Genomic DNA, 24,801 nt, shown 5'->3' with positions numbered 1-24,801 from the left:
TTTTAAAGATGAGAAAGTTGAGGCTCAAAGATAAAGAGAATTTCCCAAGGACACATAACTACTGTGTCTGAGCTAGTAGGTCTTGAATCCAGTTGTATCTGGCTCCAAAGTTGATGCTCCTCAATTCGCCAATATGCCCTGCCAGCCTAGATCTCAGCATTGTGGCGGCCTCAAGGATGAATCACACACACACCCAGCCCTAGGAGTAGGGGTAGGTGGAGTCATCTAGCAAAAAATTCAGGCAAATGGGTTCTTACATCTTCAAACATACAGGCCAAGAGCACACCCTCTGGGTACTTCCTTAGTCATCCCTGACAGGTATGCTCCAGGGCAAACTTGGAGATTGTTTACATGTACAAGTGCTGAGGGGTCCCCAGCAGGTGTGAGGCTGTCATATACTTTACTGCTCTAAAGACAAAAACAACCTGTGTTACCAAGGGGAGAGTCAGAAAGCCAAGCTGTCTAGTTCAACCAGTGCCCCTCAGCTCAAGAAACTTCTCTGCCAATTCTCTCTCTAACCTTCCAATAATAACGTTTTTTGTTTGGATGGTTTATCGTATTTTTCATGTTGCAGATGCTATCACCCAATCCTTAAAAGAAGAGTAAAGATGCTACTACTTTTAAAGATCGCAACTTTTTCTATGTGAGGAGGTGGGGGTCTAGAGACAGGAAAGAACCAAAGCAGAGAGTGGAAGAGTTGGGACTAGCAAGGCTCCCAATTTCTGGTTCAGCCACCTTGCATTGTACATCTCCTGCAGAAGAGAAAGAAGGAGGCAATCTTCAGGGTGGGGAAGAAAACCCCATGCATGATGGGCCCCTGGCTAAATATCTGACCACAGATATTTCCCTTCACGGAGAACACTGTGTACTCCTCTCCAAGAAGAGGTCCTATACCACACAATTACCTCCCTCCTCCATATCCATTTGCCATGCTCCTCTGATTCCCTTACAGAACTGAACAGAAAATGCCTTTTTTCCCTGCCTCTTTCTCTCCACTAACTTTTCATTCAGATATATAATGGATAAAGAGTTCAGGAGAGAGGTGGGAACACTATAGTGAGAGGCAGGTATTTACAATGGAAAGGGCACTGTCTTTCTAGAACGGGAGACTTGGGTTTTCACCCATTTATTGGTTGTATTATCTTGAACAACCCTTACTGGGGTACTAAGGAGGAATAAGCAGCAGACTGGTCCTGGCAGCTTCTAATTACTCAGGAATCTTTTTTTTTTTTTTTTTTTTTTTTTAAGACAGAGAGAAGGAAGGAAGGATGGAAGGAAGGAAGGAAGGAAGAAAGGGAAACATCTTTAAACATTTTCTTGTTTTATTATATTTTGTTTGTTTGTTTGTTTTTTACATGGGCTGGGGCCGGGAATCGAACCGAGGTCCTCCGGCATGGCAGGCAAGCACTCTTGCCCGCTGAGCCACCGCGGCCCGCCCAGGAATCTTTTAATAACACCCTTACATCTAAAGAGCCCTTTGTAGTAATATAAAGACTTTTACAGCCATCCCACTGAATCTCACAAAAGCCCACAAAAATATCAATCTCTATGACAGATGAGGAATCCAAGAGTTAAATCACCTGCCTATGCTCACACTAGTAAGCAGCATCCAGTCCAGTGCACTTTCTACTCTATAGCTCTTTTAGAAAGTTCCTGAGCAGGAAGAGAGGCAGGTAAATGCTATCTTCAGTCCTATTTATTCCAAAAGGGAGCGACAGGTATAGGAGGTAAAACATCCTGCCATAGGTACCAAATGAAAGTGAATTCTTAATATAGCACTTCCCTGCTCCCTTGTCCCACCTGACCCGCCTCTATCTCTTACAGAAATGAACTGAGCAATGCCTTTTCTCCTGTCTCCTTTTCTTCACCAACTTCTTAGCCAGGAATAGGAAAAAAATTTCAGAAGAGTGATGGGAAGATACAGCAAGAGGCAGTCAAGTTACAGTGGAAAGAAAAGTCTTCTTCAGCAGACAAAGGGGTTATAACAGCATTTTAAAGGACTGACCAAGGTATTCCATGTGCCAGAAGGTGGTAGGATCACTCAGCCATGAGTCAAACCAACAGTGCTGTCTCAAGAGTTTAAAGCTTAGGCACATGTGAAATGCTTGTAAACCAGATCTGTATTTCAGAACTCTGCATGTTGTATGAGGCTCTTTAACAATAAAGCATCAAGGTCTTATTAATGAGAGGTGGTTGACTATGCAAAAATATTAGTGATCATACAGTGCCACAGAAAGATTTACTCCTACAATTGTAGAACTTGACCAAAGGTCTGGACACATGCTGTATGTGCTATAAGACATCCTTCCTTGGGCATGTTCTTCTGTGTGTGTGTGTGAGTATCCTTGACACTCTTGGACTCTGCTTTTTTTCAAAACCTGCATCAGAGCTTGTTAAGGCCATGGACAGCAATTTTTTAGCATAATATGTGCAGAAGATATAAAACATGTCTCCTTAGGATCAAAGGAAAAGGGCCTAATTTTTAGTGGACATTAATGAGATAAGTTCTATGTTAAGTGCTTTATACACATTATTTTATATTATCCTCACAACAACGCTATGTGGCAGGAAATACCATACCCACGTTATAGCTTTAGTAATTAAGATTCATAGAAGTTAGATAACATGCCCAACTCACACAGCCAGTGAGTGACAGAACTGGTCTTCAATCTAGACCTGACATAAAATCACATCTTTTCCTAAAAATTTGACACCTAAACACCTGAACTCGAAAAATGTTGCTCGCCTTAAACATAACTCCATTTTCCTCAATTTGACTTCATTCTCAAACTTTCCATCTATGAAACTTTAAATCTCAAAAATCTTTCTAGGTATGTGAAGAAAACCAACAAAGGTTAACAAGGCGGGACTCCCTCTCCCCCTACTCCCCAGTCCTGTGTGCAGATGTTCATTCACCCACACCTCTCTCTGGCCAGATAACAAATCTTAACCAAATTTCAGAAATAAGGTAAAACCAGAGATTATAATCAAATTCTCATAACTTTACCACTTCCCACCTAGGAGAGTCTATTCAAAATGATACTTATTTCATGGAGTCAGTTTTTAAAGAATCATCATATCTAACAGTTTAGGTCTTTTAGCATTTGCATATCAAGCACACCAAAAGAATGAAGGCATGAAACCATACCAAACAGCTCACAGAAAGAAGCATATGCAGTAACACAATTGTCACAACTGTGGCCAATGCAACCCGCCGGTTATCTTCACGAACGGCTGGCCAAAATGTCATTGCCAAGACAGACCCTGAGATGCCCAGGGCAATCATAACTAGAATCCAACGAACAGCTTTCTGGGGGATAATCCATAGTATCTGGAAAAAAAAAAAAAGAAAAGGAAGGAGGATAGAGGGGTTTTGGAGGCATTTCAAAGAGATATTTGTTCATTCTGGGTACATATGCTTATAAAAGCCAATTACAGATGTGCCCCCCCCATTGCCATTCTGGTTTTTCAGTACAGCTTAGAGAAACACCAGCAGCATGCAGACTGAGGCAAATGCTTTCATAATGAAGGCTCGAGACCCAGTGAAAGCACTTGGGCCTCCACCCACCCTTCATGCTGAACTTATAAACTACAAGGGTGTTTTTCAGGAGTATATGAGTTCTAGGCTGGAAATAATGATGCTGGCTGAATTTTCAACCAAGAACAGGGTATCACTCAGAATCTACTCCACAAGTAGTAGTACTTACTGCTGTGGGGATATAAATGAAGAGGGAATATCCATAGACGCACACAATCTCCAAAAATGAATAGGAAACAATGTTCATAACTTTGCTGTTTCTCCACATGAGGAAACCCCAGAGTGCAAGAGGAACCAGCCAGGCGTAGACATAGATGATTGTAGCTGCCATGGACACTGAGGATGATAGGACACAAGCTTTAATCCCCACCATGCCTTTAAGATACTATTAGAGCCCTTCCAATACCACACTGTACTTATTTCCTAACATATCCATCTACTCCACCGTGGGGTCACTGAATGTAGGCATTGTATATTACTAGACTCTCTATTTCCTGAGCCTGGAAAGTACCTGACACATAGTAGGCACTCTATAAATATTTGCTGAATTAATGAATCTTTAGCATTTGTGTTTATGATGATCACAATAATCTTTCTTTTTTTTTAATCACCTCTAATTATATCATCTGGGGCCACTGGACTCATTATCCTAAAACCTGCCCACCTTTTTTTTTTTTTAATGTTTTATTTTATTGTGAAATATAACATATCTACAAAAAAGCAATAAATTTCCAAGTACATTTTAACAAGTAGTTATGTAGCAGATTTTAAAGTCTGGTTCCACGATTTTTCATCTAGCTGCTCTAAAACCTGGAGACCAACAGAAATATCCATATGATTCAGCAGTCATACCCATTTGTTAAATCCTATCTTCTCGGTTATACTCCTCCTTCTCTATAAACAACATATATACATAAAAGCAATACATTTCAAAGTATATTGCAACAATTAGTTGTAGAACAGATTTCAGAGTTTGGTATGGGTTACAATTCCACAATTTTAGGGTTTTATTTCTAGCTGCTCTAAGGTATTGGAGGCTAAAAGAAATGTCAGTATTTTCATATGTTTTCTGTAATATATTTAATAACTAACAAATATTAAACAACTGAATCAAGAAACTGAAATACTTCAGAAAAGCACAAAGCAAGTATTTAAGTATACTGAGCATTTCAATCAAATCAAAGCCAACCATTCCCTTGGAAGACCATGTCCTCTTTCCTAGTATAACAAAAGCTGACACTGACTTCTTTAGCAAATTTATTTAAATGCCCTGGGTATAGATTCACTTGTTCTGTATGCTATTTAGAGTTCCTCCTGTCTCTGAAGTGAGGAGTTTCAGCTCATTGATGAATTGCTTGAAATAGTATCCCTTTCACCTTCTTTTTAAGTAATTCTGCCTGTGTTGAAAATGCTATTTAGTGGTTCCTCAGGGCAGCACTGATCAGTAAATCACTGTATCTCTACTCCTCCCCCAGTACTGGCATTCCCCAGAAGATTCATTTTTCCCTCTTCTGGAGTGGAGGATCATAAAGCATGTCTAAGCCCATGGCCCCAACCCTTCTGAAGGGAAAATCATCAGGTAATTCTCTTACCACTTTTGGTAAGAACAACAGGCCCCCTAGCAATGACAGTTAGACTCTGGTTTAGACATTTGGAGAGGCCTGTGGGAAGATGGTGGAGTGGGGAGCTCCAGGAATCAAATCCTTCATCAGAGCAACTAATAAACAGGCAGGAACTGTCTGAATCAACCACTCTGAAACTCTGGAGTACATGAGAACAATGTACAGCATCCAGGAAAGACTGGGAGGAAGAGGCTGGTAAGTTACAGTAAATACCAGCAAAGTACTCTCTGCACCCGGCAGTTACTGGTACCCATTACCCACTCCCATGATAGTCGGCAGTGGGGTCCAGCCCATGGCATAGCTTGCTGGTGTTAGAAAAAGACATAAAAATCCACTTTCCGGGCCGCGGTGGCTCAGCGGGCAAAGTGCTTGCCTGCTATGCCGGAGGACCTCGGTTCGATTCCCGGCCCCAGCCCATGTAACAAAAAACGGAGAAACAGAATACAATAAAACAAGAAAATGTTTAAAAATGTTTCCCTTTCTTCCTTCCTTCCTTCCTTCTATCCTTCCTTCCTTCTCTCTGTCTTTCCTTTAAAAAAAAAAAAAAATCCACTTTCCTAGGATCCAGGGAGGGCATGGACCTATCACTGAACACTGATCACTATTTTTTAATTAGTAACTTCAGATCACTGGGGGCCTTGCTCTGAGGGAGGTACTGTTCCAACCTATGTCTGAAGAAGGTGATGAAAGAGACTTAAAGATGGTGTGCTCTTTCTTACAACTGTGGAGGACAGCTGAAGGGTTGCATTTGCTGGGCAGGTCAAGAGAGTGCAGGTTTGGGAGCTGTAGAAAAAGCCCCTGGTGCCCTCCTGGCCCCATCCTCATCCCCTCTCCAGGGCAGTTTTGAGCTGCCCAGTGCTTCCTTTGTGGGTCACTGGCCTTGTTCCAGCTGTAAAGACTGACATGATAAACTTCTTCAGCCTGACCCCACTGTGGAATATGTCTTCCAGGCAAAAGCATCTTGAGACAAGGAAAGAAGTATAAGAAACTATTGAAGTAGATGGTAGCAGCTTTAAATCCTGCAGTGAAATACCCAGGAAAGGGAGGTCTCTTGGGAAGCAGAGGGGGCATTCAAACTCCTATAAAGAAGGGAACTCCTAAGTTACTCGCAAGGACAAGCCCAGAACAAGACACAGGCCCAGAAAAGACAAGGAAGACCCAGCACTTTGCATTCACCTTGGCCAGACCTTCATGATAGGAGGGCTGACACTCAAAAAATCTCTGTCTTATCACCAGCTGGTTACAAGCTCAAGAAACAAACATCTCAGGGAATAAATTCCAGAGTTAACATTTTCAAATATTAAAATGTACAGTGTTCAACAAAAAAGCTTGTAAGACAAACAAAGAAACAGGAAATGATAGCCCATCCAATGGAAGAGGGTAAAAATCCAGAAAACACCAACAAAGAAGACCAACTGTGGACTTATGGTTAGAGACTTTAATAAAATGATATTCAATATGTTCAAGGAGATTAAGCAAAACACAGAGAAAGAATGAAAGGATATCAGGAAAACAATGAATCAACAATATGTGAATCTCAATAAAGAGACAGAAAATTTTAAAAGGAACCAAACAGAACTACTGGCGTTGAAGGTCACTGTTTTGGACTAATAAAGCTGATGGAATGCCATATATCAGAAATGGACTGACTTTCACAAAGGGGATTTATTAAGTTACAAGTTTACAGTTCTAAGGCTATAAAAATGTCCAAATTAAGGCATCAATGAGAGGATAACTTCACTCAAGAAAGGCCAATCACTTCCAGGGTTTCTCTATCAGCTGAGAGGGCACATAGCTGGCATCTCCTGTTCCTTTGCTCCTGGGCTGCATGGCTTTCTGATTCCAGTGGCTTTCTATGTCGGCTTTCTAAATGTCTCCAAATGTCTGTGTCTCGGCGCCTGTTCTCTTTATTGGCTCTCCACCTCTTTCTCTCTCTGTGAGCTCTTTTAAGGACTACAGTAAACTAAGATCCACCTTGAATGGGCAGGGTCACATCTCCATATATCAAAAGGTCCCACCTGCAATCGGGTGGGTTGCATCTCCAGTGAAATAAACTAATCAAAAGGTCTCACTCAAACAATAGGTCTACCCCCACAAAATTGTATTAAGATGCAAAGAATGTGGCTTTTCTGGGGTACGTAACAGTTTAAAACCAGTACAACCACAATAACTGAAACGAAAAATTCCCAGGAGGGTTTCAACAGCAGACTGGAGATGGCTTAAGAAAGGATCAGCAAACTTAAAGATAAGACAATAAAATGAGTCAGGCTGAAAAGTAGAAAGATAAAAGAACTATAAAAAGCAAAAATAGCTCAACTTACATGCAGGAGACCTGGGTTCGATTCCCAGACCATGTACCCCACCCCACCCCCCAAAAATAAAAAATAGTCTAAGAGAGCTCGGGGACATCATCAAGTGTATAATATATGCTTTAAGGTAGTCCCAGAAGGAGAAGAAAGAGAGGAAGGGGAAGAAGGAATATTCAAGAAATAATGGCAGAAAACTTTCCAAACTTAGCAAAAGATGTGAATATACACATTCAAGAAACCCAGAGAACACCAAACATGATACACTTGAATAAAAAAAGACCTGTCACACATTGATCAAACTGCTGAAGAGAGTCTTGAAACCTGCAAGAGAAAAGCAACATGTACGTACAAGGAGTACCTATTAGATTAGGTGCCAATTTCTCATCAGAAACCACAGAGGCAAGAAGGTAGTGAGGTGAAATACTTTAAGTGCCCATAGAAAACTGCTAACTAAGAATTTTATATCAAATAAGACTTTCTTTCAAAAATGTGTAGGAGCCAGGGTTAATGGAAAACCTGCGGAATTTGTTGGGAGCAACTGGCTTCAGAGTGGCGTCGGCAATAAACTGTGGAGACTGCTATCTGCTTAATTGGAGGACAGTCTGCGAGGGAGAGAATGTTTGTTTTTTCTTAAGTCCCAAGGTCTTGTTAGCTATCTCTTGTATGTAGAGAGTAATATACTGATAAGTAGGCACTCTGTTTTTTCACGAAATGTATGCCTGCTTTTAGTCACCTAAACCCTGCACTTTATTAAGCAGGAACTAGTTCAGAATAAAGTTGTCTGTTGTCTGTTATGGCTAAGCTTCAGACCCCCTGAACCCGTCTGTCTCTTTTCCTCCCTCCCTTCCTCCCTCCCTCCCTCCCTCCCTTCCTTCATAGCTCCATTTCATAGGAAGCAACAAAAATGAGGGAGACTTTAAAATATTTCCAGATAAGCAAAAGCTGAAAGAGTTCATTACCACTAGACCTGTCCTATGAGCAATGCTAAATGGAATTCTTCAGACTAAAACAAAAGGACACTAGACAGTGGTTCAAAGTGGCAGAAAGAAATAAAGATCTCCATTCAGGTGACCATGTGGATAATTATAAATACCAGTATGACTGAGTTGTATTTTTTGGTATGTATCTCCACTTCTTACTTTCTGTAGGTGTTAAAATGCAAATGCATAAAAAGTAATGATAAATCTATGGTTTGGGACATACAATGTACAAAGCTATGATTTGTAACAAGTACAAAAAAGGTGGAGGCCTAGAGGGGTATAAGAACAGTGTATGTGTATACTATTGAAGTCAAGTTGTTATCAAAACAAATATAATTGTTATATATTTAGGATGTTAAATTTTAACCCCATGGTAAACCCAAGGAAAATATATGAAAAACATATCCAGATAAAATGAGAAGGGATTCAAAATAATACAAAAAAGTCAAATAAACATGAAAGTAGGCATTAACAGAAGAATTGAGGGACAAAAAAGGTATGACTTACAAAGACATAATAGCAAAATAGCAGAAGAAAGTTCTGCATTATCAGTGGTGGCTTTCAATGAAATGGATTAAACTCCCCAGTCAAAAGGCAGAGATTGGCAGAATGAATAAAAAATCATGACTGAACTATACCCTGTCTATAAGAGATTCATTTTAAATTCAAAGACATAAATAGGTTGAAAGTAAAAGGAGAGAAAAATATACATCATGAAAGTAGGAACCAAAACAGACCTGGAATGGCTCTACTAATATTAGATAAAATAGACTTTATGTAAAAAACAATTACAAGAACAAAGATGATCATTATATATTGATAAAGGGGTCAATTCAACAAGAAAACATAACAATTATAATTATATGTACACCTAACAGCAGAGTCCAAAAATGCCAGGACTTAAAGGGAGAAATTGACAGTTCTACCTTAATAAGTAAGGGAATTTAATACACCACTTTCAATAACGGATAGAACATCTACACAGAAAATCAATAAAGAAATACAGACTTGAGCAATACTTTAAAGCAACTAGACCTAACAGACATATGTCACCCAATAACAGTAGAATACACATTCTTCTCTAGTGCACACGGATCATTCTCTAGGAGAGACCATGTTAGGTTACAAAATAAGTCTCAATAAATTAAAAAATATTGAAATCATATAATACATCGTCTCCAACCACATGGAATGAAGCCAGAAATCAATAACAGAAGTATAAATGGAAAATTCACAAATACATGGACATTAAACAATACATTCTTTAACAACCAATGGGTTAAAAAGAATATCATCAGAGAAATTAGGAAACATATCAAAATGAATGAAAATGAAAATACAGCTTACAAAGATTTATGGGATACAGCAAACGCAGTGTTGAGAGGGAACTTATAGCTCTAAATCCTTATATTAAAAAATAAGAAAGATCTCAGTTCAGAGACCTAACCTCAAAACTGGAAGAACTAGAAAAAGATGAGCAAACTACCCTAAAGTGAGCAGAAGGAAGGAAATAACAACAACAACAAAAAGTGGAGATAAATGAAATAATCAACAAAGCCAAAAGTTGTTTCTTTGAAAAGATTTATAAAATTGACAAACCTTTAGCTAGATTGATGAAGAAAAGAGAGAACATACATGACTAAAATCAGAAATGAAGGGGACATGACCATCGAACCCACTGAAATAAAAAGGACTAAAAGAGCAGGCAAAATCCTCAACAAAATTCTAGCAAATCGAATCCAACAACACATTAAAAGAATTGTACATCATGACCAAGTAGGATTCATTCCAGATATGCAAGGATGGTTCAAGATAAGAAAATCAATTAATGTAATACACCATATCAACAAATCAAAGCAGAAAATCACATGATCATCTCAATTGATGCAGAGAAGGCATTTGACAAAATTCAACGTCCTTTCCTGTTGAAAACACTTCAAAGGATAGGAATAGAATGGAACTTCCTTAAAATGATAAAGGGAATATATGAAAAACCCACAGCTAATATTATCCTCAATGGGGAAAAAAAGAAAACTTTCCCCCTAAGATCAGGAACAAGACAAGGATGTCCACTATCACCACTGTTATTCAACATAGTGTTGGAAGTTCTAGCCTGAGAAATTACACAAGAAAAAGAAATACAAGGCATCAAAATTGGAAAGGAAGAAGTAAAACCATCACTGTTTGCAGATGATATGATACTATATGTCGAAAACCCTGAAAAACCCACAGCAAAACTACTAGAGCTAATAAATGAGCACAGCAAAGTGGCAGGTTACAAGATCAACACTCAGAAATCTGTAGTGTGTCTACACAATAGTAACGAACAATCTGAGGGGGAAATCAAGAAACGAATTCCATTTACAATTGCAACCAAAAGAATAAAATATTTAGGAATAAATTTAACTAAAGAGACAAAAAACCTATACAAAGAAAACTACAAGAAATTGTTAAAAGAAATCACAGAAGACCTAAATAGATGGAAGGGCATACCATGTTTATGGATTGGAAGACTAAATATAGTTAAGATGTCAATTCTACCTAACTTGATTTACAGATTCAATGCAATACCAATCAAAATCCCAACAATTTACTTTTCAGAAATAGAAAAACCAATAAGCAAATTTATCTGGAAGGGCAGGGTGCCCCGAATTGCTAAAAGTATCCTGAGGAAAAAAACGAAGCTGGAGGTCTCACGCTGCCGGACTTTAAGGCATATTATGAAGCTACAGTGGTCAAAACAGCATGGTACTGGCATAAAGATAGATATACTGACCAATGGAATCGAATAGAGTGCTCAGATATAGACCCTCTCATCTATGGACATTTGATCTTTGATAAGGCAGTCAAACCAACTCACCTGGGACAGAACAGTCTCTTCAATAAATGGTGCCTAGAGAACTAGATATCCATATGCAAAAGAATGAAAGAGAACCCATATCTCACACCCTATACAAAAGTTAACTCTAAATGGATCAAAAATCTAAACATTAGGTCTAAGACCATAAAACAGAGGAAAATGTAGGGAGAGATCTTATAAATCTTATAACTGGAGGTGGTTTTATAGACCTTACACCCAAAGCAAGAGCAATGAAAAAAGAAAGAAAGAAATGAGAACTCCTCAAAATTAAACACTTTTGTGCATCAAAGAACTTCATCAAGAAAGTAAAAAGACAGCCTACACAATGGGAGACAATATTTGGAAATGACATATCAGATAAAGGTCTAGTATCCAGAATTTATAAAGAGATTGTTCAACTCAACAACAAAAAGACAGCCAATCCAAGTACAAAATGGGAAAAAGACTTGAACAGACACTTCTCAGAAGAGGAACTACAAATGGCCAAAAGACACATGAAGAGATGCTCAACTTCTCTGGTCATTATAGAAATGCAAATCAAAACCACAATGAGATATCATCTCACACCCATCAGAATGGCCATTATCAACAAAATAGAAAATGACAAGTGCTGGAGAGGATGTGGAGAAAGAGGCACACTGATCCACTGCTGGTGGGAATGTCAAATGGTGCAACTGCTGTGGAAGGCAGTTTGGCGGTTCCTCAAAAAGCTGAATATAGAATTGCCGTATGACCCAGCAATACCATTGCTAGGTATCTATCTACTCAAAGAACACAAGGGCAAAGACACAAATGGACATTTGCACACCAATGTTTATAGCAGCATTATTTACAATTGCAAAGAGATGGAAACAGCCAAAATATCCATCAATAGACAAGTGGCTAAACAAACTGTGTACATACATACAATGGAATATTATGCAGTTCTAAGACAGAATAAAGTTATAAACTATGTAACAACATGGATGGAACTTGAGGACATTATGCTGAGTGAGATTAGCCAGTAAAAAAGGACAAATACTGTATGGTCTCACTGATATGAACTGACATTAGTGAATAAACTTGGAATATTTCCTTGGTAACAGAGACCTTCAGGAGATAGAAACAGGGTAAGACATTGGGTAATTGGAGCTGAAGGGATACAGACTATGCAACAGGACTGAATGTAAAAACCCAGAAATGGACAGCACAATACTACCTAACTTTAATACAATTTTGTTAAAACACTGAATGAAGCTGCATGTGAGAATGATAGAGGAAGAAGGGCTGGGGGCATAAATGAAATCAGAAAGAAAGATAGATGTTAAAGATTGAGATGGTATAATCTAGGAATGCCTAGAGTGTATAATAATAGAGACTAAAAGTACAAATTTTAAAAATGTTTTTGCATGAGGAAGAACAAAGGAATGTCATTATTGCTGGGTGCTGAAAATAGATGGTAATTAATATTTTAAAATGTTACCTTATGTGTGAGACTAAAGCAAAAAATGTTTATTTGGTACAAAACTTATATTTTGACTAATGCATTTCCTAATATAACTTATGTAGATAGCTTGATTGAACACCATAAGTACTTGGAATCTCAGGTAGGACATGAGATTTTGTTGGTTTGCCCAGAGTGATGCCCCAATGAATCCCAGAGTGATTCGATCAGTGAGTGGAAAAGTATTTGCAAAGTTCCCTTTGGGGAATGGTGAGAATGGGGGAAAACTCAACTTCCCCAAGTTGAATTCTTGATATTCTCACAAGCAATGTGGACAACCAAAGCAATAGGCTGAGCCCCAGTCTTGGGGTTTGTTCATAAGAAACTTAACCCCACAGGGGTCAAGCCTACTTAAAATTAGGCCTAAGAGTCACCCCAAGAGAACCTCTTTTGTTGGTCGGATGTGGCCTCTCTCTCCAGCCAACACAACAAGCAAACTCACCACCCTCCCCCTATCTATGTGGGACATGACTCCCAGGGATGTGGACCTTCCTGGCAACGTGGGACAGAAATCCTAGAATGAGCTGAACCTGAGCATCAAGGGATTGAGAAAACCTTCTCGACCAAAAGGGGAAGAGTGAAATGAGACAAAGTGTCAATGGCTGAGAGATTCCAAACAGAGTCAAGAGGCTATCCTGGAGGTTATTCTTATGCATTGAGTAGATGTCACCTTGTTATTCAAGATGTAAGGGAGAGGCTGGAGGGAAGTGCTTGAAAATGTAGAGCTGTGTTCCAATAGCCATGTTTCTTGAAGATGATTGTATAATGATATAGCTTTCACAATGTGACTGTGTGTTTGTGAAAACCTTGTGTCCTATGCTCCTTTTATCTACCTTCTCAACAGACGAGTAGAATATATGGAATAAAAATAAATAATAGGGGGAACAAATATTAAAATAAATTAGTTTGAAATACTAGTGATCAGTGAAAGCAAGGCGTAAGGGGTATGGTAGGTATAATTTTTTTTTTCTGTTTTCATTTTATTTCTTTTTCTATTGTCTTTTCATTTCTTTCTGAATGGATGCAAATGTTCTAAGAAATGATGAATATGCAACTAAGTGATGATATTGTGAATTACTGAGTATCTGTTAATTTTTATTTCATTTGTTAATTTTAATTAATAAATTTTTTAAAAAAGGACTAAAAGAGGATACTCTGAACAACTGTATACCAACAAACTACACAACCTAGATGTGCTGGTTTGAAAGGAAGCATGCCCCCTAAGCAAAGCCATGTTTTAATATAAATCTCATTTCTTAAAGGTAGAATAATCCCTATTCAATACTGTATATTTGAAACTGTAATGAGATCATCTCCCTGGTTGATGTGATTTAGTTAAGAATGGTTGTTAAACTGGATTAGGGGATGACATGTCTCCACCCATTTGAGTGGGTCTTGATTAGTTTCTGAAGTCCTATAAAAGAGGAAACATTTTGGAGAATGAGAGATTCAGAGAGAGCAGAGAATGCTGCAGCACCACGAAACAGAGAGTCCACCAACCAGTGACTGTTGGAGATGAAGAAGGAAGACGCCTCCCGGGGAGCTTCATGAAATAGAAAGCCAGGAGAGAAAGCTAGCAGATGACGCCATGTTCACCATGTGCCCTTCTAGCTGAGAGAGAAGCCCTGACTGTGTTCGCCATGTGCCTTCTCACTTGAGAGAGAAACCCTGAACTTCATCGGCCTTCTTGAACCAAGGTATCTTTCCCTAGATGCCTTTGATTGACATTTCTTTAGACTTGTTTTAATTGGGACATTTTCTTGGCCTTAGAACTGTAAACTAAGTTTACAGTTCTGTAACTGTAAACTGCAACTCATTAAATTCCCCTTTTTAAAAGCCATTCCATTTCTGGTATATTGCATTCCAGCAGCTAGCAAACTAGAACAGATTTTGGTACCGGAGAGTGGGGTGCTGCCACTGTGGTTTGCAGATACCAAACATGTTGGAATGGCTTTTTAAATGGATAAGGGGAAGATTCTGGAAGAGTTGTAAGAAGGTTGATAGAGAAGGCCTAGAATGCTTTGGAGAGACTGTTGGTAGAAATGTAGACTCTAAAGATACCTCTGATGAGGACTTAGAAAGAAATGAGGCACGTGTTATTGAAAACTGGAAGGAAGGTGATCCTTGTTTTAAAATGGCAGATAATCTGGCAAAGTTGACTAATGGTATTGGCTAGAAGGCAGATTTTAAAAGCCATGAACTTGGATATTTAGCAGAAGAGATCTCCAAATTAAATGTCGAAAATGCAGTCTGGTTTCTCCTTGCAGCTTATAGTGTAATGCGACAGGAAAGAGATAAGCTAAAAACTGACCTCTTGAGTAAAAAGAAACCAGAAATTGAGGTCCCAGAAAATTCTGGGCCTACAGAAAGGGAGACTCCAGAGTATAGTGCCCTGTGTGTGGATTTAACCAAATGCGGAACCAGCCAGCCATTTCAGAGAAAGTCAGAATCAGACATGGAGTTATCCAGGAAGGATTTGTGGAAATTCCTTGTGTCTGATGGGCATGATCCAAGGCTACTGCATAGAAAGCCAACGAGAGTGCTGTGGGACTTGTATAAACAGAGCTGCTGCCAGTCTGGATTGATGGGTTCAGAGAAGGGACACATTGGTCGAAACTGTATGGGTCCAGTGACCCCTGTGTTCCTTCCTCCCTATGGAAATGTGTCTATGTATCCTATGAATGTTCCTCCTTTGTATGTTGGCAGCAAATAACTTGTTATGAGTTTTCAAAGGTCCAGAGCAAATGGAGAGAATTTTGCCTTAGGACGGACCATGCCTGTAACTGACTTGATGAGATTTTATACTGTCTTTAATTTTGTACTTCATTTGTATTGCTATTGAAAGGTTTAAGGTTTCTGATATTGTTATGAAATTAATGTATTTTGTATATGGGAAAAACATGTCTTTTTTAGGGGCCAGAGGGTGGAATGTGCTGGTTTGAAAGGAAGTATGCCCCCTAAGAAAAGCCATGTTTTAATATAAATCTCATTTCTTAAAGGTAGAATAATCCCTATTCAATACTGTATATTTGAAACTGTAATGAGATCATCTCCCTGGTTGATGTGATTTAGTTAAGAATGGTTGTTAAACTGAATTAGGGGATGACATGTCTCCACCCATTTGAGTGGGTCTTGATTAGTTTCTGAAGTCCTATAAAAAAGAAAACATTTTGGAGAATGAGAGATTCAGAGAGATTCAGAGAGAGCAGAGAATGCTGTAGCACCACAAAGCAGAGTCCATGAGCCAGCAACCTTTGGAGATGAAGAAGGGAAACGCCTCCCGGGGAGCTTCATGAAACCAGAAGCCAGGAGAGTAAGCTAGCAGATGACGCTGTGTCTGCCATGTGCCCTTCCAGCTGAGAGAGAAGCCCTGACTGCGTTCACCATGTGTCTTTCCAGATGAGAGAGAAACCCTGAACTTCATCGGCCTTCCTGAACCAAGGTATCTTTCCCTGGATGCCTTTGATTGGACATTTCTATAGACTTGTTTTAATTGGGACATTTTCTCGGCCTTAGATCTGTAAACTAGCAACTCATTAAATTTCCCTTTTTAAAAGCCATTCCGTTTCTGGTATATTGCATTCCACCAGCTAGCAAACTAAAACACTAGATGAAATGGATAAATTCCTAGAAACACAGAACTAACTACACAGATTCAAGAAGAAACAGAAAATCTCAACAAACCAGCAACTAGTAAAGCAATTGAATCAGTCATCAAAAACCTCCCAACAAAGAAAAGCCCAGGACCAGAGGGCTTCATAGTGGAAATTTACCAAACATTCTAAAAAGAGTTAACACCAATCATACTTAAACTCTTCCAAAAAATTGAAGAGAAGGGATCATTCTCTAATTCATTCTATGAAGGCCAGCATCACTCCCATACCAAAGCTCGATAAAGAAGCCACAAGAAAAGAAAATTACAGATCAATATCTCTTATGAATACAAATGCAAAAACCTTCAACAAAATACTAGCAAATCGAATCTAACAGCACATTAAAAGAATTACACACCTTGATCAAGTGGGATTTACCCCAGGTATGCAAGGGTGGATCAATATGAGAAAATCAATTAATGCAATATGCCACATTAACAGAATAAAAAAAAACAACAACTGATGCTCATTCAATTAACATAGAAAAGGCATTTGACAAAATCCCGCACCCTTCTTAACAAAAGCACTTACGAAACTAGTAATAGAAGGAAACTTCCTGAATATAATAAAGGGCATATATGAAAAAGCTAACATCCATACTTAATGATGAAAGACTGAAAGATTTCCCTCTAAGATTCGGAACAAGGCAAAGATGCCCACTATCACCACTTATTCAATATTGTCCTGGAAGTTCTAGCCAAAACGATTAGGCAAGGAAAAAAGAAATAAAAGGCATCCAAACTGGGGAAAAAGTAAAACTTTTTCCTATTTGTAAATGACATGATATAGAAAACCCTAAAAAATCCACAACTAACCTCACAGAGCTAATAAATAAATTTAACAAAGTGGCAGGATAAAAGATCAACACTGCAAAATCAGTAGTGTTTTAATATATTAGTAATGAACAAACTGAAGAAGAAATCAAAACAAAAAATCTACTTACAAGAGCAACTAAAAACCAAATATCCAGGAATAAATCTAACCAAAGATGTAAAGGATTTCTCAAAGAAAACCATAAAATATAGCCAAAAGAAATCAAAGAAAACCCAAATAAACAGAAGGACATTCTGTGTTCATGAACTGGAAGACTAAAGATTGTTAACATTCAATTCTATGCAAAGCAATTTACAGATTCAACACAATCCCAAACAAAATTCCAACAGCCTTCTTTTCAGAAATGGAAAAGTCAATCATTAAATTTATATGGAAGGGGCAGGTCACGGTGGGTCAGCAGGCAAGAATGCTCACTTGCCATGCCAGAGGACCTGGGTTCGATTCCCGGTGCCTGCCCATGTAAAAAATAAAAAATAAATTAAAAAAAATAAAAATTTAAATGGAAGGGTACAGGACCCTGAGTAGTCAAGCCATCTTGAAAATGAAAAATGAAGTTGCAGGAGTCATACTTCCTAATCATAAAACTTACTACAAATCCATAATAATGAAAATAGCACATGGTAATGGCACAAGGATAGGCATAAAGACCAATGGAATCAAACTGAGAGCGCAGAAGTCAACCTCACATTTATGGCCAAACGATTTTTTACAAGTGGACAAATACCACCTAATTGTAAAAGAATAGTCTCTTCAACAAATGGGGCTGGGAAAACTGGCTCTCCATTTGCAGAAGAATGACAGAGGACCCTTACCTCACATCATATACTAAAATCAACTCAAAATGGATCAAAGACCTAAATATGCAACCCAGAACTATAAAACTCCTAGAAGAAAATGTAGGGAAGCATCTTCAGGACCTCATGTTAGGCAATGGTTTCTTAGACTTTACAACCAAAGCATAAGCCACAAAAGAAAAAACAGTTACATGGGACATCATCAAAATAAAAAACTTTTGTGCCTTAAAGGACTGTCATGAAGGTAAAATGATAACCTACACAATGGGAAAAAATATTTGGAAGTAAGGATTTAGCATCCAGAATATACAAAGAAATCCTACCACTCACCAATAGAAAGACAAGCCACCCAATTAAAAAATGGACAAAAGACCTTTCGCCAAAGAAGATATAAAAATGGCTGAAAAGCACATGAAAAGATGGTCAATATCATTAGCCATTAGGGAAATGCAAATCAAAAGCACAATGATATACCATTTCCCATGTCACTAAAATGGCTACTATTAAAAAAAATGGAAAATGACAAGTTTGGAGAGAATGTGGAGAAACAGAAGCACTCAGTTATTGCTGGTGGGAATGTAAAATGGTGCAGCCACTGTGAAAGATAGTTTGGCAGTTCCTCAGAAAGTTAAGTATAGAATTACCATATGTCTTGGCAATCCCACTTCTAAGTATACACCCAAAAGAACTGAAAGCAGGGACTTAAACATATACTTGCACATCAATGTTCTTGGTGGCTTTATTCACAATTGCCAAAAGATGGAAGCAACCCAAGTGTCCATCAATTGATGAATGTATAAATAAATGTGGTACAGACACACAGTTGGAATATTATTCAGCTGTAAAAAAAGGAATGAAGTTCTGATACATGTGACAACATGTTTGAACCTTGAAGATAGCATGTTGATTAAAATAAGCCAGTCACAATAGGACAAATGTTATATGATCTCACTGACATAATTACTCATAGAGTCAGAATCTAGAATATAAGCTCCAGGGCTAGGGTGGGGTAGGGAAGAGGGAGTTAAGGCTTAAAATGTAGAGTTTCTATTTGGGACAATGGAAAAATTCTGGTTGTGATGGTAGAACAATATTGTAAACATAATTAACAAGACTGAATTATGTATATGAATATGGTTAAAAGAGGAAATTTTAGGTTATATATACACACAGACAAACACATATGTAAATACATATATATACACATAGGCATATATGTGTGTGTGTGTGTGTATAGTGATAGTATTTATTGAACTCTTTTGTACAAAGTACTATTCTAACCTCTTCATTTTTACCAATTCTTTATTCTTACAATAGACTTATGATATAGCTATTATTATTCCCATTTCATCAATGAGGAATCTGAGGCCAAGAGAGATCAAACAACTTGCTCAAGGTAGAAACTAGTAAGTGGTGGGGCTGGATTTTGATAGCACTGGTCTGGTTCCAGAGTCCATACTCTTATTCAGCCTGCTACATGGCCTCTCAACAGCAGAGCAGACAGGTAGGCAAACAGGCAGGAGTAAGAGAACTGAGAAAGTGGCACTGAAGGCCAACCTCCTACAAAACCATACTTCCTTATTTTGGGGTGTCTGTCACCTGCCAATCTCTAAAAGTTGTCTTTTAACTACCTAATACCAACACAAGAATAGACTGCTATCCACATGCCCATTACTAAGACACATTTACTACATTTTCCCTTCTAGACCTGACTACTTGCAGACTTCTCTTCAACAAAGTCACTAACACAGCACAGACATATAATTTTTTATAGACATAATTTTGAATTATCAGTTTTCAGTGTTGCTTTAGATGTTTTGATTTTTTTTCTAAATGTTTTATAATGAGTGCCTAAAGACTCCTCCAACTAGTTGAAACATCACAACTTAAATAATAATGGCCCTATTGTTTCCAGCATTTAAAAAATTAAATAATACTACAATGAAGATTTTCATGAACATTACTTTTTACTTATTTTGTATATTTATCTTAGGATAAATTCCAATTGCAACTGAGCCTTGCCTTACAACTTTCCAAATGATTATGTAGGTTTATATTGATGAGTGGTGAACTCTGTGACATTAGGTATATTTGAACCCTAAAACACAGAAAGCAGGTGCTTTAGTAGAGACGGGCCTGAGAGCTGAATGGGTAAACAGAACTTATGGTTACAAATTGACAGCATTCCAAATGAATCAAGCTATTCACTAACCTTTTCGGAATTCAGGCACATAGTGGTAAGTCTTCTCTCCCAGATGGATTAAGAAATTGGAAAGATTCCCACTAATTGCTATGGCAAAAACCAATGTGGCACATATCCAAAAGGGGCCTACAAAGGAAACCAGAAAAGTCAGAGAAGAAAATGAAACATCTGCCTTTAGACTCATACAAATAATTTCTAATCTCCCTCAACCTATTCATGCAAGCAAGGGAAAATGAATTTTAGATGCAATCAATACTCGTTTAATGGGAATCTTCTTTTTTAAAAGGTCAAACATAACTCAGTAATTAGCTGCCTTAAAGACTGGGGATGGATTGGACTGCAAAAGCCAAAACACCTTCCACAATTAGATGAATAAAGACACTGATTTATTTATAGCTTCTTTTTACTGAAGAATTATTGAAAAAAAAATCTCATGGTCATTTTGTTAAACCTTCACCATCAGGACATAGGAAGCAAAGATTACTTCCCTTATAAAAGTGCCATATATTAATGCCAGAGAAAAATATCTTTAATCAAATGAGGCCCTCTGCAGTGGAAGTGAAGAGCAGGGTAGCAGAAAACTTTAGAGAATAATTAATTTAATCTACCAGTTTGCTATGGTTGTGTGTGTGTGTGTGTGTGTGTGTGTGTGTGTGTGCGTGTATGTGCATGTTTTAGGCTTTCTTCTCTTTTTATAATGAAAAAGTAATACATGATCATAGTTTAATGTTCCAAAGGTACAAAAGGGATAGAGATAAAAGTAAGCTTACCTCTCCCTTCCCCTAGCTATCCATTTCCCCTCCCTAGAGCTCACTACCATAACCAGTTTCTGGAGGATCCTGTCAGAGATATTCTCTATACATATAAGCAAACGTGTATGTGTGTGTGTCTCATGGAAGTAATAGCATACATATATGTCTTTGCTCTGCATCTTTGTATTTTCACCTTAAAATATCCTGGAGATTCTACCATAGCTATTCATAAAAATCAACTTATTCTTCAATAATTATAAAGTTTTCAACTGAGTAGATGAGTAATCCATGCTTTGCAAACCTTTCATTATTTCCTTGATTTCATGAGTACTATGTTAAACAAATATAACTTTAAAATGGAGACATTTTTAATAAATTGTATGAATTTAAATTCTCAATTTCACTAATATTTTGCAACACTCTTTGGGATAAATGCAGGCACCGTGACATATCACAAAGCTAAGAAACTACTGCATTGGAGGAGATGACTGGCAGAAATAGACAAGCACTTTTCAAAGCCAAGCACTGGTCTTGAAGGTTGGAAAGGGAACACAAGCCATCAACTGGGATATTCCAAAGAGCCACACATTATTTTTCCACAAACTGCCTGTTTATTCACTAGACTTCATGCTCTCTGCTGGAGCCAAGGACTGAATTTTATTCACTGTATTCTGAATGTCTAGCATATAAGAGATATAAGTAAATACAAAACAACAAAAACCTTAGTTGAATGACTGAACAAAATTGACCATGTAGTAGATGGGCTGAAACCATTCAAATGGATAATCACAAGTAGCCAAAATATTAATTGATAGTACCCCAAAACTCAAAGCAAAAAATATCATATCCTTCTATCAGCCATTATTTACTAAGCACACACTACCCACCCTAGGTCCTGGGCTAGATGCTGGGAACACAATGACGCTTAACAGAGATGCAGCCACTGCCTCCAGCTCAGACACTCTGGGAGACAGACAATAAAACATTTCATCTTAAGGTTTTGACAGATGTTAAGTCTCAAGAGAGGGCACCAAAGCTAGGAAATATGGTGATTAAGGTGATGTCTAAAGAAGAGGAAGAGTATGCCAAGAGAAAAGGGGATAAAAGAGTGGTCCAGGAAGAGGGAACAGCATAAGCAGAGACCCAAAAGCAAGAGAGAATATTCTGAGGTTAAGGAAGCTTGGGGTCAAGAGTAGCCAGAGATTGAAAAAATGGGCTAGTGCCAGAACATGAAGGGTCTTAGAAGCCCTGTTAGCATGTTAGGAATTATCTAGACAGCAACAGGAAGCCTAGTAAAGGAAGATAGTGATACTGAATTAAAGATTTGTCCAGCATTCTCAGGCTCCCCCATGCCTAAGCTACCTAACAACTCTGGCACAAGAACAGCTGAAGATAGGATATTTTCAAGGGACCTGCAGGTCATTGACACCTGTCTAACCACCATCACTGTCAGAGCCAATCTTAGTAACTCATTCTTAGACCAGCCCCTGTTCCTAGCAAGGAAACTTTTCTAGACCTTAGCATTCTTGTCCCCTTTTGCTATTATCATCTCCTTCCCCTGTTTGCAACCCTGCAGTAAATACCCAATGCTTAAGGACAAAATCTAAATTCTTCAGGCTGATATAAAAGGCCCACCATAATCTAGGCTTTGTAACTTCTCCAGCCAGCCCCACAGGAAGCTTGGACTCCAGATAGACACAGCCAGCTCTCACCGCAGGGCCTGCCATGTTGCTTCGTACTGCCTTCTCTGTTTCCCTTTCTCACCTAATGCCTACACTTATTATGGGGTGGGGTTGAGAGGGGGCCTTAATTTAGATGGTATTTATAATAAATTTTTCATATTATGCAATTTTATTTATGCAATATTTCTAACATACAGAAAAGGCAAGGAATGATAAAATAAACATTGATGCACTCATCGTGTCACATTTTCAAACCTTTTTAATGGTGTCATACTATTCATATCCTTCTACAACTTGTACTTTTTAAACATTGTTCTGAGATGTATTTAGCAGTAAGCCAACTTTTGTAGAGCCCTTTCCCTCAGGAGCGCTGGTGGACCTCAGAGCTTTGCTCAGACAGCAAGAAGATCGGGGAATGACCCATCCTTGTAGCAGATTTCCAGGGCTGCTGACAGAATCCCAAGGGAAGCCAGCCAATGCAAGGACAGAATCAAACTCAGCACTGTTAGGAAAAAGGGTGAAAGTATCTTCTACCATCAAATCCTCCATAAATTAAAGTAAACAATCTCCTCCTAAACAAACTGACTTAATTTATCCCAAGTTTATAATATCATGTGAAGACTTTCAAAGAACATACTATCACTGTAAATAATGGCAACAATATAATATATATAATTGCATTTTCCCCAAACTCTTTGCAAGGGTTGCTTCTGAATCTCAAGAGAATCTAATGAAAGTTTGCATGCCCTGCCAACAGCATACTCCTCCAACTTTCCAGGCAACCCACATACTCAACCTGAGTTCAACTGGTATATGCTAAAGAATCAAAATGGTACCACACATACCATAGAGATCTGGATTGCTGCGAATATATAATCTCACAAAGTTTTTTCCAGGTATTGGCAAAAGAGACCCCTTTATTCTGTCAAAGACCTGGAAAACAAGATAGTAGTAAGCACTGAAAATTAAAAAAAAAAGTTTAATAAATTCAATGACAGCAAAATTGAAACTCAGAGTTTTTATGATTATAGTACTTTCAAATGCCAACAACCCTTTACTTTGTAAAGTCCTTTTCCAGTATACAAAAGACTTTCACATTATTTGACTGTTTAACCACAGAAGAAACAAGTCTCCATTAAATGTAAAAGGAAAAGGGAAATTGATTTACAAACCTGGTAAGTGTCCACATCAAAGAATGTTTGATAGTATTCAAATGTCCAGAAGGGGGAGCTTTTCTTTTGTCCAGCAAGTAACTGTCAGAGGTAAAATAAACATAATGCATGCAGAAGCAATCCCTAACATCAGATGTGCAGAGAGGGATGGGGTTGATCTAATGGAAGACCAAGATTTGCAAGAGACCAGGCTCTTCTACATTCATCAACCCACAGCTAATAAGATCTACCTCACAGGATTATAGGGAGGATTTGATTAAATGTTATATACAATATGTATTACATATAATATATGCACACACACATACACACATACAGCAGGCAGTCAGTATATCCGAATGCCTTTCCCTTGCCCATCATTCAAGATGCTTACCACTATCACCAACTGAATAGCCAAAAATCTAATATACTGAGTCACATGAAAAACTAAAACCTAAAAATATTACTGTTGTGACAAAAAAATAAAAATCACAATTTAGAAGAGGAATGTTAGGAATGCCACGCCTGTTCCAACACCATGCCACTTTAATGGCAGAATGCAGGCCCTATGGTGGGATCCTGATTCAGATATCTGAAGAGGATTTGGGCAGCAAGAGATACATATTGACTCTGTGTGCCTTTGCAGGACAAGAGTAGTTGCTATGGATGGAAAATTTTTGTTCACTATAAAGGGAAAAAAAGTGCACAATTAAAGTTGTCCAATAGCAGCTTGGGCTACGTGGTATGTTAGCAAACAGCCCATTCCTAGAGGTATTCAAGTGTTGTCTTTCCAATGCATCATGGACAGCATTAATATCTCGGAAGGGAAACTGAAATAGAGGACCCAACATTTTCAACTATAGTATTATAACATCGTGAACAACAGAGACCATATTCCATATCCACACTGGAAATGCTATACTTTTAATTTAAAGACAAG

General features: G+C 38.2%; 1 protein-coding gene across 2 annotated transcripts in view; it reads right to left on the bottom strand.

The window, feature by feature from the left end:
• Positions 1 to 24,801, bottom strand: part of YIPF1 (Yip1 domain family member 1) — a 58,529-nt gene that overhangs the window by 19,437 nt on the left and 14,291 nt on the right. For both annotated transcript variants that reach the window (XM_077149580.1, XM_077149581.1), the window contains 5 exons: positions 23,883 to 23,963; positions 23,556 to 23,643; positions 20,286 to 20,402; positions 3,708 to 3,874; positions 3,149 to 3,331 (listed from right to left, as the gene is read on the bottom strand). In XM_077149580.1, coding sequence (XP_077005695.1) covers positions 3,149 to 3,331; positions 3,708 to 3,874; positions 20,286 to 20,402; positions 23,556 to 23,643; positions 23,883 to 23,963 — 636 coding nt within the window. The remainder of the gene's footprint in view (positions 1 to 3,148; positions 3,332 to 3,707; positions 3,875 to 20,285; positions 20,403 to 23,555; positions 23,644 to 23,882; positions 23,964 to 24,801) is intronic.

The sequence above is a fragment of the Tamandua tetradactyla genome, chromosome 2 (genome assembly GCF_023851605.1).
Source record: "Tamandua tetradactyla isolate mTamTet1 chromosome 2, mTamTet1.pri, whole genome shotgun sequence".
NCBI lineage: Eukaryota > Metazoa > Chordata > Mammalia > Pilosa > Myrmecophagidae > Tamandua > Tamandua tetradactyla.
The sequence above is the reverse complement of the archived record's forward strand: the minus strand, read 5'-3'. Positions and strand labels throughout refer to the sequence as shown.